Raw genomic sequence first — 17,853 nt, forward strand, 5'->3', positions numbered from 1 at the left:
ATGTGACACATGCATTACAGCCAATTCCACATATTGTGTCTCCATCCTCCTCCACTGTCCTCCATCCCTTCCTTTCTCTCCCTCAGCAGGAGGAAGTAGAGGAGATTGGCCCCGCAGCTAAAGCCCCCTTTTCAGGCCCGCTGCTGGCGGGGTCTATCGGCAAAGCACAGGGAGCGGAGGTGTCGCTTCTGCTATGGCATTTCGGACAGTATCTACTTCTCTCCGGGTGCGGAGGAGAAAGGAGAAACAGACGGGGTATTATCAGAGAGGGATGAGAGCAGCGAAGGCATTTTTGTCTTTTTATTCCCCTCCTAAGCCTTGGGCTTTGCTCCCAATCCGATTGGTCGATACAGCCAGGGATGTAAATGAAATGCAAAGAGGAATGAGGCTGGCTTCCCATGTTATGTGTATGTGTGTGTGTGTGTGTGCAACTGCACTGCTCTCTTTGGCTCCTTCTCTGAGTTTACCAATCGTGGGCCTCTCTCTTACCTTCCCTCTTTTGTCTCCAAGTCCCTGCGCTGCGATTTCATTTCTGTCTTGTCAGTGTCCATTCGCCTCTTTCTAGCTCTGTCCTATCGTGCCATATACACCATCCTATGTACTTATTACTTCTCACTTGCTTGTCTTTGCTCCCTCTCGCTGGCTGGGTTCTCAGCTCTTATCTGCTCAGGCACCCCACATTCCAGTGTTGCTGTGGCTCCCTGCCTGCATCCACGGTCACGGCGATTCCATGGGTTCACACAATCCCTCAGATGAGAGAGAGGCAAAAAACAGGGACGGCAGGGACTGAGAGAAAGCAGCTCAGTGGAAGAAGAGATGAATGTACATGAGAAAGGGAAATGCTATATATATTGTGATAAGGTGTAGCTGACATCTTGAACTCAGGATGAAACCATTCTTCAAGAATACAAAACCAGCTGATTGCATTTAAAGGGATAGTTCACTTTGAAATTAATTTTTGGTATGTTTTATCTTACCTCAAGGTCATCCAAGATGTAGGTGTCTTTGTTTCCGCAGTAGTTTCAATTTTGATATTTTTAGGTCAAACCGTTGTTGTCTGTCAGTCATACAATGTAGGTCTATGGTCACCACCTCAAAGAGCATGCACAGAGAAGTCCAAATTAAACATGATTTAATGACTGATGGCCTAAGACACGAAACGAGCGGTTTGTGTGAGAAAACGAACAGTATTTATATCGTTTTTACCTCTTGTAACCTAAACCACAACGCGCCCGTGTGCCCTCAGATCACTTGGACGTGGCTGTGCTTACAAGAGGTAAAAACTATATAAATACTGTTCATTTTCTCACACAAACCGTTCATTTAGGCCATCAGTGTGTACTTGCATTTAGGAGTCATTAAATCATGTTTAATTTGGACTTCTCTGTGCATGCTCTTTGAGGTGGTGACCATAGACCTCCATTATATGACTGACAAGAACGGTTTGACCTAAAAACATTAAAATTTAATCTACTACGGAAACTAAGACACCCTTGAGGTAAGCTAAAACATACCAAAAATTAATTTCAAAGTGAACTATCCCTTTAATAACGTATAACATTGGTTCTATAAAGGTTTGGTCTTCTACACTGGTCCTCAAGTGCCAACAACACAGAATCAAATTTGTTAATCTCACATAGTAAACAAAAACGCAATCAGAATGTAGAATTTAATAATCGTTTAGAATCAAATAATAGTTGGTGGACTCCCTAGGGGACTGTTGAAGACCTCTGCACTAAAGAGAATTAGAGAATTGTTTTGGAAAATGATGGGGTAGACAGAGCAGAAAAAAGAGACAGGGAAAAGGATGCTGCATTTTCAAATCTGTCCCAGATTAATGGGTCATTCTTAATCTCTTATGGTTGCGCCGAAAATTACCCCCCCCCTCCCCTCCCCTCCCCTCCCCTCAATGTCAATCTCAAATCTTTGTGATCCTAAAGTGAGCGAGAGACATGCCTGACAGCAGGGGGCAAAGAATAATTATTCAAAAAGAGAAGAGAGGGAAAGATTGATAGAGGTGGGATGAGGTTCAGCACACCTTTGATCATAAACTCAATGGATATTAACATATTGAAAGTGTGAAATTTTATTACAAAAGAGACACACACACACACAAATATAGCAAATTCTATTAGAGTTCCACTTCAGATTCAGTTCAGAAGTTTGAGTCCCTTACATTCACTGAGGAAATTCTCCTCATGTAGGACAGGCTAAGGTTAACAATAACAATGAAATATTCCCTAATCCCTGATTTTTTTTTTTTATAAATAATATTGGTAATGAAATTAAACTAAATGAATGTTACAATGATGCGGTTATGGATAAGTAGCTCATACCCTACAATATAAAAGATCTTAGTATAAATTTCTGACATATTGGCCCATTTTGAGTTCATTTTGCTGCGAGATGAATCTCAGTGTTTGTAAAATACACATTAAACATGGTCAATGTATTTTCTCTTTTTATTTATATTTATAACCCTCCCTCTTACCTTCTTGTGCTATCTACACTTATGTGTCGAAGGGGTTTTGAAGGCTCTGAGTTGTTTCAGACAATTTCTGTCTCTTCCTGAGTCAACCCTTCCGCCTGTCTCTGACTTTGTCCCGCTCTTTCATGAGGTGTGAGATGACGGAGCGGATGGCTTTGCTCTGGGGATCGGTGGGTTCTCTCTGAAGGTAACGGCTGAAGTGGCGGATGCTGCGACTTAGGAGGGAATCCAGACCGTAACCTCTGCCCCCTGATTGGAGAAGACGTTCTGCGGCAAGAGCCAGGTTCTTATCCCAATTCGCTGGGTAGTCTACCTGGGCATCCACTATTTGACAATACAGCTGTTAATAAATAAAAAAAACACAAAGATTTCAATTAATTTAACTTAAAGATAATGTCGTCTATAATTCATGTTAACTGCTGACTCGTTGTATTTTAAAAACCTTTTAAGTTTTATACGAATTTATAATATATTTGTATAAGATTTAAAAAGTTATTTGCATATGACTTAAATACAACACTGAGTCAACAGTTAAAGGAGTAGTTCACTTTTAAAAAAAACTTTTGCTGATAATTTACTCACCCCCATGTCATCCAAGATGTCCATGTCTTTCTTTCTTCAGTCGAAAAGAAATTAAGGTTTTTGATGAAAACATTACAGGATTTTCCTCCATATAATAGACTTCAAACCACTTGGACTTCAAATGAACCAAACGGTTCAAGGTCCAAATGCGAATTTCAGTGCAGCATCAAAGGGCTTCAAAAGACGCCAGACGATGAATAAGGGTCTTATCAAGTGAAACGATCGCTCATTTAAAAAAAAAAATAACAAAGTTTAAATTCTATAAGCTCAAATGCTCGCCTTGCTCTGTTCTGTGATGCGCGTACGTGACTCTCCTGTTCGAACTCGTTCATCAAAATGAACAAATCTGTTTTCGTGTCATTTGGATGACTCAACGAATGAAATGAACAAGTTGACTCAGGATTCGTTAATTTTGAAGAACTAGTTCGAATAAGAGAGTCACGAACGTGCATTACAGAACAGAGCAAGGCGAGCATTTGAGCTTATAAAACTTAAACTTTGTTTTTTTTTATTAAATGAGTGATCGTTATGCTTGATAAGACCCTTATTCATCATCTGGAATTGTTTAAAGCCCTTTGAACAGTTTGCAGTTTGCACTGAAACTGTCTTTTGGACCTTGAACCGTTTGGTTCCCAATGAAGTCCATTATATGGAGAAAAATCCTGGAATGTTTTCATCAAAAACCTAACTTCTTTTCGACTGAAGAAATAAAGACATGGATATCTTGGATGACGTGGGGGTGAGTAAATTATCAGCAAAAGTTTTTTTTAAAAGTGAACTACTCCTTTAACATTAAATTCATTTTTTTGAATCATGACTATATTTTCTATGATTAGTCTACAAATACAAATCTGTAATACAAATACTGTAATCTCACGAGACGCATCATTTTGACATGTTCATTTCCTGAAGGTAATAGGTACAGTAGTAGCAAAAGAAAAGTGTTAAAGGTTTTAGGTAAGCTTTTAGGTTTTGATTCTGTGTATAATGCTGCATTAGTGCTGCTGTAATGATATTCAGTGAACATCGTATTTTTACATTAAAACATGGAAAAATTCAACATGCACATTTCTATTGGGTGAATTTTGGATAAGTTGAATATCCTGAAACATTCATATAGTGCTGTTTTGCAAGCACTGCAATTCCAAAAATGTATGATGTAATTTCCTACTCACATAGTAAGAAATCTCATATAGACGGGCCTGCTGTTCTCTCTCCGTGTTCTCAGCCAGGTCAAATAGGAAGAAGGCTGTCTTCATCCTAAAAAGTAAAAGCACCTAAGTATAAACATGTAGCTATATCTATGAGGGTCTTGTGTCACTAATACACAAGACGGAACAATGAAGCTGAAAGTGATGAGGGCAGTATTACCTGGCCTGCCACATCTCCTCATTGGCAACTCTCTCCCAGGAGCCAGGGTGGAAGCTGATAGGGTGGAAAACAAAATGTTATGTCATTTAATTTGATATTTAGGGTGTGTTCACACTTGGCATGTTTGGTTTGATTAAAACGAACTCTGGTGTGATTCCTCTGTTAGTGCGTTTCATTTGAATAAGTGTGAACGCTGCCATCCGAACCCTGGAGCACCAAATAAGCGGACCGAGACGAGACGCTGAAAAGATCGATCTCGGTCCGCTTCCAAACCAACTCTGATGCGTCATTTAGCCTAGCACACAGCATTGTTTTGGAAGTTGGGTAAGAAATATACATAATAAAAACCGACCAGTCCGGTTGTGAACATATCCATATGCATTTGGGTTTGGTGTTAAAAATTGGCAACGTGAACCCTAAGCGGACCAGAACTAAATGTTGTTGGGGTTTTTTTTTTGGTCTGAACCAAGCAAACCGCACTACAAGTGTGAACGCACCCTTAGATAATCTTCTAGATATCACGTCAAAGCTTCCTCTATGTGAAACTTTCAGAAAAAGAAAAGTTGATGAAGTTTATGTATATTCAGATGGCAGTCTTGTCGAGTACAGACGTGAAATACAAGTTTAATCCAGCGAATCATATTCTGCATATCTTCAAACCATACAACAGCTGATCTTCAACCTCGCCTGTCTTTGGAAGCGCTCTCTCTCTCTCTCGGTCTCTCTGGCGAACGACCCATTTCTGCATTTCTTCCTTTCCACTACATCGCTCATAAACGTGCGGCCTCTCCTTCAAAGGAATATTTTAGCGTGTGACTTCCCCGCTAATATTTGGCTGGCAGGCAGGGATGGACACGCTTGTAGTGGGTGAGAGGAGAGTAATGTCACACCATTCAACCCCGATTAACTTGCTGAATACCAGCCGGCTGCAGAGAGCCTCAGTGCTGGAGACTAGAACTAATTTCACTTTATACACAGATATTGACACGCCGCAGTTTAGAAAGTCATTAGGGTGGGGTCAGCGGACTAATAACGACTTTGAAGCTGGAAACGAAGGCTGTCTGCGCAGCATGGAGTCAGAGCAGTGTTTAAGTACACTTTAATATCAGTGAGGACCAAAAACACTTCAATGGAGATGCATGAGGGGTGAGAATAATGCTCGGGCGCACCTGGTTATGATGCTCAGACTAGTGAGGAACCTGACGGTAAATCCACTAGTATCATTTCAAAAATTAATTTACATATGCATTTATTCATTCGAACCCATGATCGAACCCATGAACTACGCAAATCTAGTTCTCTACAGTGTACTGCCCTAAAAAGGCAACAAGCTGAGCTGACATTGGAGTTAAGAAAAATTGATTCAAAGTTTTGGAGCTGATTTTTTATCAACCTCAGAAATTTCTTTATTTTCTTACAAAATCAGAGCAAAGCTGAACCAAACCAAACAGTTTGACAACATTTTTAATTGACCATCTTGCCTATGTAGGGAACTATGCATCATAACGTTTTTATCTCATAGTATATGGTTAAAAACAACTGAAGGATGTAGTTTATAAGTACCAAAAAGTATTAAAAGTCAAGTTTTTTGGATATGCACCATGGAAGTACAATGTGAATGCTATGGTACATGAATCATGGTATATATTATCAAGCCAGGCTGGAAACACGTGACTCTGCCTACATTTCTGCTAAACCTAGAATACGACGCTCAAAGTAAATTTCGCTGCACTTTTACGGTGACTCGTTCGCAAGAGCCGCTATAAGCCATATAATTTAATTTTTCTCCATTGCAGATGACTTTTTTTTTTAAACCTAGTGTTTGTGGGTACATTTTGGCTACATGACATTGCGACGCTTGTAGCATGTTTTATGACACTTTCGATGTGAAATGTCCCGTGATTGGCACTAAACAGCTTGTTCAATTGACTCTTTTATTACGTTGGTTGTTGCACGAATCATGGCAGTTCGGAAATGAAATGCTCGGTGAACGGTGCTAAATGGTTAATGCTGTATCATGTGAGCTACTGAGCAAGTCTACTCATCAGAAAAGACTACTCATATATGGATCTGGTAATGTGATGCAAAATGTATTAGTTTACAAATCATGCACTTTTTTGTCATGACATAGTATTGTGCAAGGAACTGTACAAGTTTAACTCTTAATTCATCACTAATCTGCTCCTTTAATCATAATTAGTTTGAAACTGAATCAAAATTTGTTGGTATTTTACTGCATCTCGTGTTGAGTGGAAACATTTCAATCTACATATTAACCGAACATATTATGGCCTACAAGGTCATAAAGTCATTCCCTAGTTAACAACAAACAAAAATGACGTGCTACCTGTCATGTGACTGGCTCCAGTTGTAAAGGTCAAGAGTTTTTTGGGCCCATTTTTCAGGGTCAAAAGGGGTCTTGACAGGTACCAACTGCTCACAGACGCCCCAGGGCCAACGAGAGAAACTCCTCTCCCAGCTGGGGTCACCCTCAGTTAGACCGATACACACAAACACAGGCCTGCTGTAGACAAACCCAGAGCAAAAACTGACCATCAGGCATGACGACACGACATCGCTCTGAGTGGTGTAAAACTGCGTAATAATGTTCATTAGTCAAACTATAACAACACATGTTATTACATTATATAATGCTTTACTGATCTATGTGTTTATTCAAATAATGACCTAATGATCTAAATTTAATGTACATTCAAATCGCAAATTACGTTGCGATATATATTCATTATTAAAGGTACATAAACCAAAGATCTCTTTATGTGGAGCATAATGAACAGTAACAATTGCTTGTTGTTGTTATAATGTAAACAATTAACTTATTATTAAAAATAGCTTCTATAGAGTGTTTGGTAATACTGTATTTTACAGTGTCCTTATTACATATTATATGTAGTTATTATAAAAAATAACTATAATTTATGCATAATGACATGCCTAAACCAAAACCTAATCCTAACCCTATAGTAAGTAGACATAGTTAATTAATATTACTCAGTACTTAAATGCATAATTACACTTTAACACAGACACCTTCAAATAAAGTGTAACCGAGTGTTTGTCTGCTGTTTGTTACCTCTTTTTTTGTAATTTTTTTTTTTTTTGATTTTTTTGCAAATCTCTGCATAATCCAGCCAAGATAAAAGATGAAAAAGATACTATAGAAACAGGTACTATTTCATGTGATATTATAAAAACTGAAGTATTTAGACTGGGAAACTGAGCAAAAGCTTCTAAGCATGCGTGTTTTGTTAGAGCCATTGCAGATCTTGAATCATGGGATACACCTGGCAGGAACATAAGACTGTCTCTCTTAACAAAACAAGCAGGTTGCTGCTTGTTTTTCTCAAGTATTTATTCCTTATTCCCTCTGTTCTGCTGCCCAGGGAAATGATAGTAGTGTTTATTGCCCCCCTCTTACAGGCCGGGAGCTTTCCCAAGGAAACACTGCCGTCTGGTGGAGGGAGGCAGAACAGATTATGCATTTGCTTTGCTCTTCCAGTGTGGTATAAGGGCTGATGGAAGATGTGTAATTGGTTTGCTCTAGTCTAGTGCATTCAGCAAATAGTAAAAATATACACAAATTACTATTTAAATGAGAAAAAAAGTGGATATAGATTGAGAATGTGAACATAGACCTTTGTGTGTTAATCTTACTGCATATTGTGCTTGAGAAACTGCTCAATGCTGAAAGTTTCCTTTTCTGTGGCGTTGACCGGATCCCACCATCGGCCAGGAAACGTGACTCCGGGCAAGTGCTTCTGGAGTTTTGCCACATACCAGCTATACGTCATCATCTGCATAATATAATGACAGTTTTTACAAGTTTACAATTGAAAAACAGTGATAGAGTAGTATATGGCTGAAATAAATTAGCTGGATTACAGACCTCCTGGTCAACAAGGCTGAGGTCGGGCCGGACACCCTGGCAGTAGTGGAGGTAGCGAAGCGTGTTTCCCGGGAGATCACCTCGAGTCAGAACCAACGAGCCCTCCGGAAATGACATCACAACCTCACGAGCAAACCTGTCCACGACGTCATTACCGCTCTGATCACACTCTCTGTCCACACACACAGAGACAGACAAAACACTTTGAATATATCTAGTATAAAATGTAGCATGAAAACAGTGTTGCTTGAGTGGCAGTCAGGGGTTAAAAGACAGTGTTTTGTATAATGTATAATTATCTAGATACAGCAAAGGTTTTTTTCAGAGTTATTATCACTACCTAAAAAATGTAAATATTAAATGAATAAAATATTAAATTATAAAATTAATAAAAAGTACAAATTTAAAAATAAAATTACTATTAAAATTTTTTTTTGCTAATTGAAAAAGATTAAATAAAATAAAACCATTATTTGCAAGAAAAACAGAGCGAAAATGTAAAACTAAAATAAATGCAAATAAATAAATAAAAATATTGCTAAGTAGTGATATTTAAAAAAATCAAAATGACATAAAAGCATAAAAAAATTACATAAAATTTAACAAAACAAAAAATAAAAATTATTTTTCTAAAAAGCCAATTCAACAATAAATAAAAACTATACTAGAATATAAATTATATTGCCCCAAATATGATCCTCTTAAGAGAGGCTCTTCCTACAATATAAAACTAAATATTTTCATGTATAAAACATAACACATTTTAATTATATATTGACAACAAAGACAACAAAATTATATATTGCTTTATAAATTAAACAATGGCCTTTTATATTGTTATTGCAAACTAAAGAAAATGTAATTTTATAAATATTAAATATCAATAAAATATTAATATCTAAAAATACCACCTAACGACCCCCTTTTATTTATTTATTTATACATTGTTGCACATTAATAAATATGATTAACTACTGTTCTTTTAAGAATTCATTTAGTGGGAAAAACATACCTGGACTTTTAATTTGTTTATTCTTTATAGAAAATGTGTGTATATGGTAAACAAAAGGGATTACATAAGTAATTGTTGCTCTTTTATGTGTGATTGTGGAGTTGTGTCAAAGCGCACGAGAGTCACCAGCAGATTTGAGTAATTATTGAATCTCCGAAATCCCAATTTTTGGCTAATAATGCCTGTTTGTTAAAGTCTTTAGTAAAAAAAAGTTTGTTGTACTGTAGGACCTTTAGGAAATGTGCGAGCTGATACAAATGTTTGCGAGCTGAGTGTGTAAAATGCACATTTATTCACAAATACTTCAACCACATCAGCAGTGGTGTTTACTCTGAAGAGTTTGCACAAAAGTGTAAGGATCCATGACATTCTCTTTCATCCAGCTGTTCTGAAGTCAGTTCCTGTGTTTCTCTGTGAGCAGTGATGAGCTGGAACATCTCTCGGCTGTAATCAGTCTCGGACAGGTGTGATGAGCGCTGACAAGAGCGTCAGTCTCAACATTGATCAAAGCGCCAGTTTGTGTCAGCGATGTACCAAACCTCACCGCTCTAATCTACATGACTGCCGTGGCTAGGATGTCTAATCAAGCACAGAACTCAGCTGCTTTAATCTGCATGACTAGCGTGGCCAGGACGGCTAATCAAGCATAGAGTCAAAGCTGCAGAAGAGTGCAAGAGAGCTTTTGCTTTGATGTGTGTTGAAGCATGGAGGAAATGAGCAATTCAGAGAGTGACTGCCATGGTCTGGATGATCGACCACAAATATACAAAAAAACTCAAACGTTCGAAGGTTCAATGAGTCTGTGATGTTGCAAAATAATGCAGCACTGAACATAGATAGGCCCACTGCAAAATAATCAATATTCAGACATGAAATCTACATAAGTTTGGATTTTCTAGATCTACGATTACAAAAATGGATATTTATGCTTTGTTATTTTCTGCACTGATTATGGGGAGAAATCATGGTTGAATTCAATAGATGGAATGGACATAAATATTATAAGTAAGGGCTAATGGCAGGTGGCGATACGAGAAATTATACATTAAATATCTCTATGTAGGGAACCTATGGTTGTCAATGACACAACTATACAAAATATTTGACCTGATATTTTAGCCTTTTGATGATATTCAATATCACATGTCTCAATATCATATATATCAATGTCCATCAAGCTCACAAAGGCAGCATTTATTTGACCAAAAACACAGTAAAAAAGTTTAATATATTGTAAAATATTATTACAATTTTAAAAAACTGTTTTGTGTGTTTTAATATATTTTAAAATGTCATTTATTCCTGTGATCAAAGCTGAATTTTCTGAAAAAGTCTTCAGTCACATGATCCTTCAGAAATAATCTAATATGCTGATTTTGCTGCGCAAGAAACATATTATTATTATCAATGTTCAAAACAGTTGTACTGTTTAATATTTTTGTGGAAACCCTGATACATTTTTTTCAGGATTTGTTGATGGATTGAAAGTTGAAAGAAATCTATCATAACATTATAGATGCCTCGCCATATTTACTTAGACATACACAAAACTCTTAATGCAAAAGGTCACATGTGGACTTTCTGAGAACACATTTAAAATGCGAACAAAAACGAATTATCAGAAACCTTCTCATCTTAACACTTTCACACATGAAATCTCTTACTGTTGTGCTGTTCAACAAATCAGTATGAAAAAATTCTCTAGCCATCTAGCCAGCATGTGTGAAGCTGCCTTAATAGAAATGCCTCATCTTTTCAATTAATAAAAAAAAAATCTCCATTTCAAAAGTATTTAAGGTATTTTAAGACTTTTGCAACCTTAAATTTTGAAAGGTAGCATCCACTGGCACCCTGTGTACAGCAAGTGACTGTGTGTGAACGGTTTACCTGTGGTTTAAGCGGATCATGTGTGTGATGAGGCCTGCCGTGAGTATCCAGGCTCCTGTGTTCCACACCGTCCCCCGACTCAGACGCCCGTCCAGCCAACACACAGCCCAGCTCAGACCCAGACCAGCCAGAACACACACCCCAGCATCAGCCTGCAGCCAGAAGCGCTCCACCTACAAACACACATTGAAGTGAAATATCTTACATTATAGAAGACATTGTTAGAACTGTGTCTTAAACTTGAACTCACCACTCCCAGTAGAAGAGGCTTCTCGATGTTCAGGTTTGCTCTCCAGGCAAAGAACACGGAGTAGATGCCCACCATGGTGACAATCAACCAGACAAAAACAAAGCGCAGTCTGGGGACACATACAGCAAAAAAATATGAATACATTGAAACTACATTTGATTTACAATATGACAGCAAAACTATTGGTATGTACTGTATATAGTCAGTTGCCTGTGAGCTTTAAAGTTATAGTTCACCCAAACATTAAAATTATGTCATTACTTACTCGACCTAAAGTTGTTTGTTCTGCTGAACACAAAAGAAGATATTTTGAGGAATATGGGTATCCAAACAGTTGATGGACCCCATTGACTTCCACAGTAGGGAAAAAAATTAAATTGGAAGTCAATGGGGTCCATCAAATCTTTGGTTACTGACATTCTTCAAAATATCTTCTTTTGTATTCAACAGAAGAAAGAAATTCACGCGGGTTTGAAACAACATGAGGTTGAGTAAATGATGAAAGAATTTTCATTTTTGGGTGACCAATCCCTTTAAGTAAAATCAGATTAACATAATTGCTTTTTTACTGAATATCAGAATGAATGTGATATTGATATTGCTTTCATTCATATCTATAAAAAAGAAGATAATTTCTAGTAATGAACATTTATGGTTAGCTAATTTGTTGCTTTTAGTCAGGCCGACATGTTTGAAGGGATAGTTCACTAAAAAATGAAGAAAAAAACAAATTGTCATTAATTACTCACCCTCATGTCGTTTTAAACCCACATGAGGGTGGGGGTGTGTGTCAGTAAGTTTTTTATGTTTTTTTTTAAGGAATTAATACTTTTATTCAGCAAGGATGCATTACATTGATCAAAAAGACAGTGAAGACATTTATAATGGTATTTATTTCAAATAAATAAAAAAATAAAAATCATGTCATTATCTATAATCTAAATAAAGGCAAAAATAAATCTTTAAAACAAATGTATTAAAATATACAATTATTGTAAATGTAGTAATACTTCACAATATACTGTTTTTACTGTATTATTGGTCAAATAAATGCAGTTTTCATGAGCATAAGACATTTGTTTCAAAACATTTAAAAATGTAACCAACCCAAACTTCTTGTTGAACATCTGTGCCACTTGCAAAAAAGATAAAGTCAAACAGGTTTCCGACAAATCGGTAGTTCTGCCATTGGTTGAGCCAGAAGTGGAAATATTGAACCGCTCAAAAAACCAAAGTGACGTTTTGAGAGCTGCACACAGCCATAGTGCTAACATTTACAGCAGTCTCTCCACATGAGCTTAACTTCAGAATCAGATTGTGTGGTTTTTCTTCACTTCAATGGCACTTCTCATTCAGTGATGTCTTACCTGCTCCGGGAAGACAGCAAAATGCCTAGACCTGTCAGTGCTAGGACTGGGGAAGACAGATCACTCACACAGTGATTCCACTGAGCCCTGAGACACAAGAGACACACTTATCAATACACCCACTATGTCTTTGTGATGGACAAAGACTCAAACTCAAAGTGCTGTGAGTGAGTGAGAGTGTCTGAAAGTGTTTTAAGTGCAGTTTTGTGACAGCCTTCACTTCTATCTGTATCCCAAACCCAGTCAATGGCCAATTTCCCTGCCGAAAGAGATAGTGCCCTGCCTGTGCCTTAATACCCATCTCTCTCTGACAGCTTATTTAGGCGTCGTGTGAAAGCGTGCGTGTGTGTGTGTGTGTGAGAGAGAGTGTTTGAGCTCCTCATGGCAGGTTTATGCTGTGACATGCTTGTTGTGTTCCCCTCTCTCGTTCTCACCTGTCCATCATGCTATGTGGCAGCTGTGGGGGGTGATGGGAAACGGCTGATTGGTACTAGCGGGACATAAGCTAAGCTGTGTCTCTGGGGACACCCAAACGTTTGATGAGGGTGGGCTGAGGGGACGACCCGAGCCTCGCATGATGTCTTACAACGGCGTCATCAGAAGCGCTGTGAACATCACTGATCATTTCAAAGCCAGTGCAACACAACAGATGTGTTATTCCTAGCAGGTTCAGCTTTGCTGTTTTAGAGGGAAGGTGGATCTACAAGAACTAACTATTAACAGAGTCATTAAAGCTAACACTTAATATAACTCAGGAAAAAGGTATGGTAAATATGTTGTATAAATTAAGATATTACATTTGAAAATCTCATTTTTTATTGCACAATTAATCAACAGTCAAGATGAACTAATTGTGAAATGTATTGATTACAACATCAAATTCCAACATTACTGATGTATAAAATAAGTTCAGATTGTTTAGTTCCATAAATTATGCAGTTAAATTTATTTCACTGTACATGCACATACTTAATTTTATTGTGTATTTGCTAAAAAAAAAATTTAATATGGTAACCACATGGGTTGACGTTAGGCTTAGGGGTTGGTTCAGGGTTAGAACCTAGTTAAAACCCAGTAATTGTAATTACTATAATAAATACATAGTATCTTGAGGAACAAGTCCTTGGTGAATCTTGGGGAATATGGTGAGTTGTTACCTTGCACAAAATGATTATTTTAATTTAAAATAGTAATATTTTACAAAATGATCCCGTTTACGCGGATCCGCGAGAACGATTAAAAACACTTTATTATTCATTCCAAGCCAGTAGCGGTGTTATGTTGCAAGAATCACTACGCGCCTATAGCCTAAACACATAATACGCATGCGCATGACGTCATCAATATCACAAATTCGTGTTTTCAAAAGGTTACGTTTTCAGGCCTCCAAAACGCCGTTGTCATGTAAAAGAAATGGCCTAAATGCATAAAAAGTTGACCATTTTTAGTTGAAAATGGTGTTGTGTAAATGGCCCCTAAATGCTAACAACTGTATTAATGTATTAAAACTGTTTTTGGTCACTACATCATTCTCATACTCATATTTCCGTCTGGAAATTAAAATAAAATCATTCATCAAATCAATTTTGTTACACTCACCGGAACATATTTTGGAGGCTCAAATTTTCATCTGTTTTTGCCTGAAGCCAAAGAAATCCACATGTGGTGCATTAGCTTCAGCATGAAAACCTCATATCCAAGTACATATACTGTATTTAATCGTTTTTAAAGCAACACCAAGCAAATTTTCCTCTGCGGTCGCCCTACAGGTTAGAAGCGGAATTGTCCATTTCTGCTGTCGTAAATAATTTAGCCTAACGCATCCTACTGTCGCGTACGCATATGCTCTCTGTTTATCCAGCACCGGCTTTGGAATCAACAATGGCCACAGACAAGGTAGACTATGATGCTTGATTTTATGAAAGTGTAGTTGTAGTCTACTGTCGAGTACGCTCCACTTATCGGCAATTGTAACGCTTGCCGTAAAGCAAGTCAAATATGTAGTTTTCTTAGGTCTCATTCTTAGGACTACAGAAACGCGACCCGATCTGACAATCTTACATAGTGTGGATATACAGGGGTTGGACAATGAAACTGAAACACTGGCCAATGTTGGAGGTTTCACATCTATATGCCTGGCGGCCAATCTTCAGAGTGAAGCACGGGTGGATCAGTGATGGTTTGAGCTCCAATATCATGACAATCCTGATTGTATTTGATGGACACGACACTGCCGAGGACTACCAAACCCTTCTGGAGGATCATGAACCGTGTATCAGCATGATCATGCACCAACACACACAGCAAGACTTGTGACAGAAGGGTTTGATGAAGATGAAAGTGACGTTGAACATCTCCCATGGTCTGACAGTCACCAGATCTGAATATTATTGAGGTGTTTTGGAGGAGCGAGTCCACCAGCATCATATAGTGACCTGGACACTGTTCTGGAAGAGGAACGGCTCATAATCCCTCTGGTCACTGTGAAGGACTTCTATCTGTCAATTGGTGCTGTATTTGGATGCAAAATGAGGCCCTCACCATTCTAACAAATTATTGTGTTGTGAAACCAGGTGTTTCAGTTTCATTGTCCAACCCCTGTATCAGATAAAGGACCACAAAGCGGAGGCATAAGTGCATTTCACCATGTCACGACTTGATGAACCACTGAAACTATTTTGAAAACGTTATTTTAGGGTAAAAATCTTACTTAGTGTTGCTTTAAACGATAAAAGTCTAATGAATCTGTGTGTACCAGGCTGAAGGTGCCATATTCAGCTCGGAGCAGGTGTGTGAGGAGGCCGTGGAGAGACGTCTGGTCTCCCCAGCTCCAGCGAGCTCTGTTGAGGTAGGAGGAAATGGGCAGGTAGATGTAGGGCACAAAGCCAGCCAGAAAACACATCCCCAAAGACACCAGACCGATAAAGGACAAACCCTGTGGGAAATACATGTCACTTGTAATGAATAGATTCTTTTAAATGCCAAATGTTCAGCATTGACTTAACACATGGACAATACGCCACTCATCTGGGAACAATTTCCTCTCCGGCTTTGCACTGCTTTCGACTGTAAGTAGCAGTGCCTTATAGATCTTCAGTTATGAATACTAATCTCATCGCTTTTAACTATTAATACACACTAATACCAAACTAAACACCAAAGAGTTGATTTAAAATACATAGTAATTTGTTTATATACTGTATTTTTTTCCCTTTTTTATGGCTTTCAAAAGTCTAGCATTGATCCATACCTTAATGTACATTTCTCTAGACCTGTTATATTTATTACATGACGTGCTGCATGAAATCATATTACCAAATATGAAAGGTTTTTAAATCGCACTATTAATTTATTTACCTTGTGAAAAGCTGACAAATTAGGCATTGAACCCTGTACCGCTGAGTGATTATCAATACTTACATTATGAGTGTAGAGGTGCAGGAGGGCCCAGGGAATTATGATGATGACATACAAGACCAGTGTGTGCTGATTACACAGGCTCAGCCCACAGAACAGCGCCCCCCAATGAGCAAACTGAGAAAAGCAACAACAAAAAATATATGAATGCATCTTACACCTTGAGAATTACTCAAGCAGGCTCAGCATTACTAGGGTGACCATATTTTGATAACCGAAAACCAGGACACTTGGCCCGGCAAACAGATGGGCCTACTCAAATGATACTCGAAGTTTACTCAAAGATACCTTATTAATTTCAATACATTTAAAGTAGGTTATGCCTCCTCTGTATGGATAGAAAATTGTTATATTGTTATTTGAAAACAGGCCACCGAATATTCCCGGCCAAAATAGCTACTTTTGGTTTTGATCCACATGGTTTTGTAGGGCTAAAATCAGTGACTGAAACAGACATTTTATCTAATGGCACATTTAATCTCTATTTCGTAAACAAACCATGGATAAGCTACAACGGTTCACTGTGTAGACACTAGCTGTGGATCGACAATATTAATTTCTCGATTTTAATTATATGTTTTTTTCTAAAATCTTTAAGTTTGTGTTGTTTTTCTGTTGATTATGCATGAACAAAACTCCACAAAATTTTGGGGCATGCCTCCTGCCACCCAATAATAGCAAAAAGCAATTGTCCTGTCAAATTTATTGCTAAATTCAAACAGTGAATGTCGTTTTGGTGCTCTCTAATACAGCTGTAGCGCCTCAGTTCAAGCGGTAGAATGGATAAAGCGCACATAAACGGATCATCTCATCTCACAGCACAAAATAAACATGGGTGAACACCAGAAGGTATGTTACCTAAATGAATCTCGTCTCACATAATCGCTCATCCGGTGTTTAAAAGACGTCAATTAAACGGCTTGTAGGCTCTACAATGTCACTTTACGTTACATTTATATCAATAAAGCCATTCAATGTCCATAAACTCACTAGTTAGCTAGACAAAAATAACTCAATAGAAGAGCATTTTGCTAAATATATGCATTGTATTACATATTCATTATATTTGAACTTAACCTATTAGTGATGTCTTCTTTATTTAATGTACGTTTAAATAAAGCTGTCATGTTATTAGTTTATTGTTGTTTAAATGTTTGTTTCACCAAAAAACTGGAGTAGAAATTATTCCGTTATGTAAAATGTTGATATAAAAACAGCAATTTGAATGTTTGTACAAACTCAGTTAGCTATTTGAGTGTTGATTATTAAATAAGTTTGATTAATTAATTTATTTTAGGTTTTGTTTTTCAGCCAAGTGCATCCTGAAGTTTCGCCTCAGAATTGTAATTTCAGTGGATCCCAAGACTGTAGTACCTTCTTCTTCTGCTGAACACTCTTTGCACAGTGGAAACAGGCTGAGAGGGAGAAGAGGACGCCCACAAACAAGTTGTTAAGAGAAAAGACTTCAGCCACGACCGACCACTGCCATACCAGCCTGGACACTGCAAACACTCCACCAGCCAGGACGGCCCCTGGACCAGGTCCCGCCACCCTGCGCACAGAGGAGGCGAG

General features: G+C 37.9%; 1 protein-coding gene across 4 annotated transcripts in view; it reads right to left on the bottom strand.

Moving 5' to 3' along the window:
- Window positions 1-2,068: 2,068 nt before the first annotated feature.
- Window positions 2,069-17,853, bottom strand: part of tmem260 (transmembrane protein 260) — a 42,178-nt gene continuing 26,393 nt past the window's right edge. For 3 of the 4 annotated variants that reach the window (XM_039666750.2, XM_039666743.2, XM_039666735.2), the window contains 13 exons: window positions 17,656-17,833; window positions 16,285-16,398; window positions 15,620-15,799; window positions 14,464-14,504; window positions 12,865-12,951; window positions 11,498-11,606; window positions 11,248-11,420; window positions 8,349-8,520; window positions 8,117-8,256; window positions 6,789-6,965; window positions 4,442-4,495; window positions 4,246-4,330; window positions 2,069-2,828 (listed from right to left, as the gene is read on the bottom strand). In XM_039666750.2, the coding sequence (XP_039522684.2) occupies window positions 2,574-2,828; window positions 4,246-4,330; window positions 4,442-4,495; window positions 6,789-6,965; window positions 8,117-8,256; window positions 8,349-8,520; window positions 11,248-11,420; window positions 11,498-11,606; window positions 12,865-12,951; window positions 14,464-14,504; window positions 15,620-15,799; window positions 16,285-16,398; window positions 17,656-17,833 (1,765 nt within the window). In that variant the 3' untranslated portion in view covers window positions 2,069-2,573. The remainder of the gene's footprint in view (window positions 2,829-4,245; window positions 4,331-4,441; window positions 4,496-6,788; window positions 6,966-8,116; window positions 8,257-8,348; window positions 8,521-11,247; window positions 11,421-11,497; window positions 11,607-12,864; window positions 12,952-14,463; window positions 14,505-15,619; window positions 15,800-16,284; window positions 16,399-17,655; window positions 17,834-17,853) is intronic. The other variant, XM_089120534.1, reaches the window with a different exon arrangement.

The sequence above is a fragment of the Pimephales promelas genome, chromosome 15, assembly GCF_988280905.1.
Source record: "Pimephales promelas chromosome 15, fPimPro1.hap1.1, whole genome shotgun sequence".
NCBI lineage: Eukaryota > Metazoa > Chordata > Actinopteri > Cypriniformes > Leuciscidae > Pimephales > Pimephales promelas.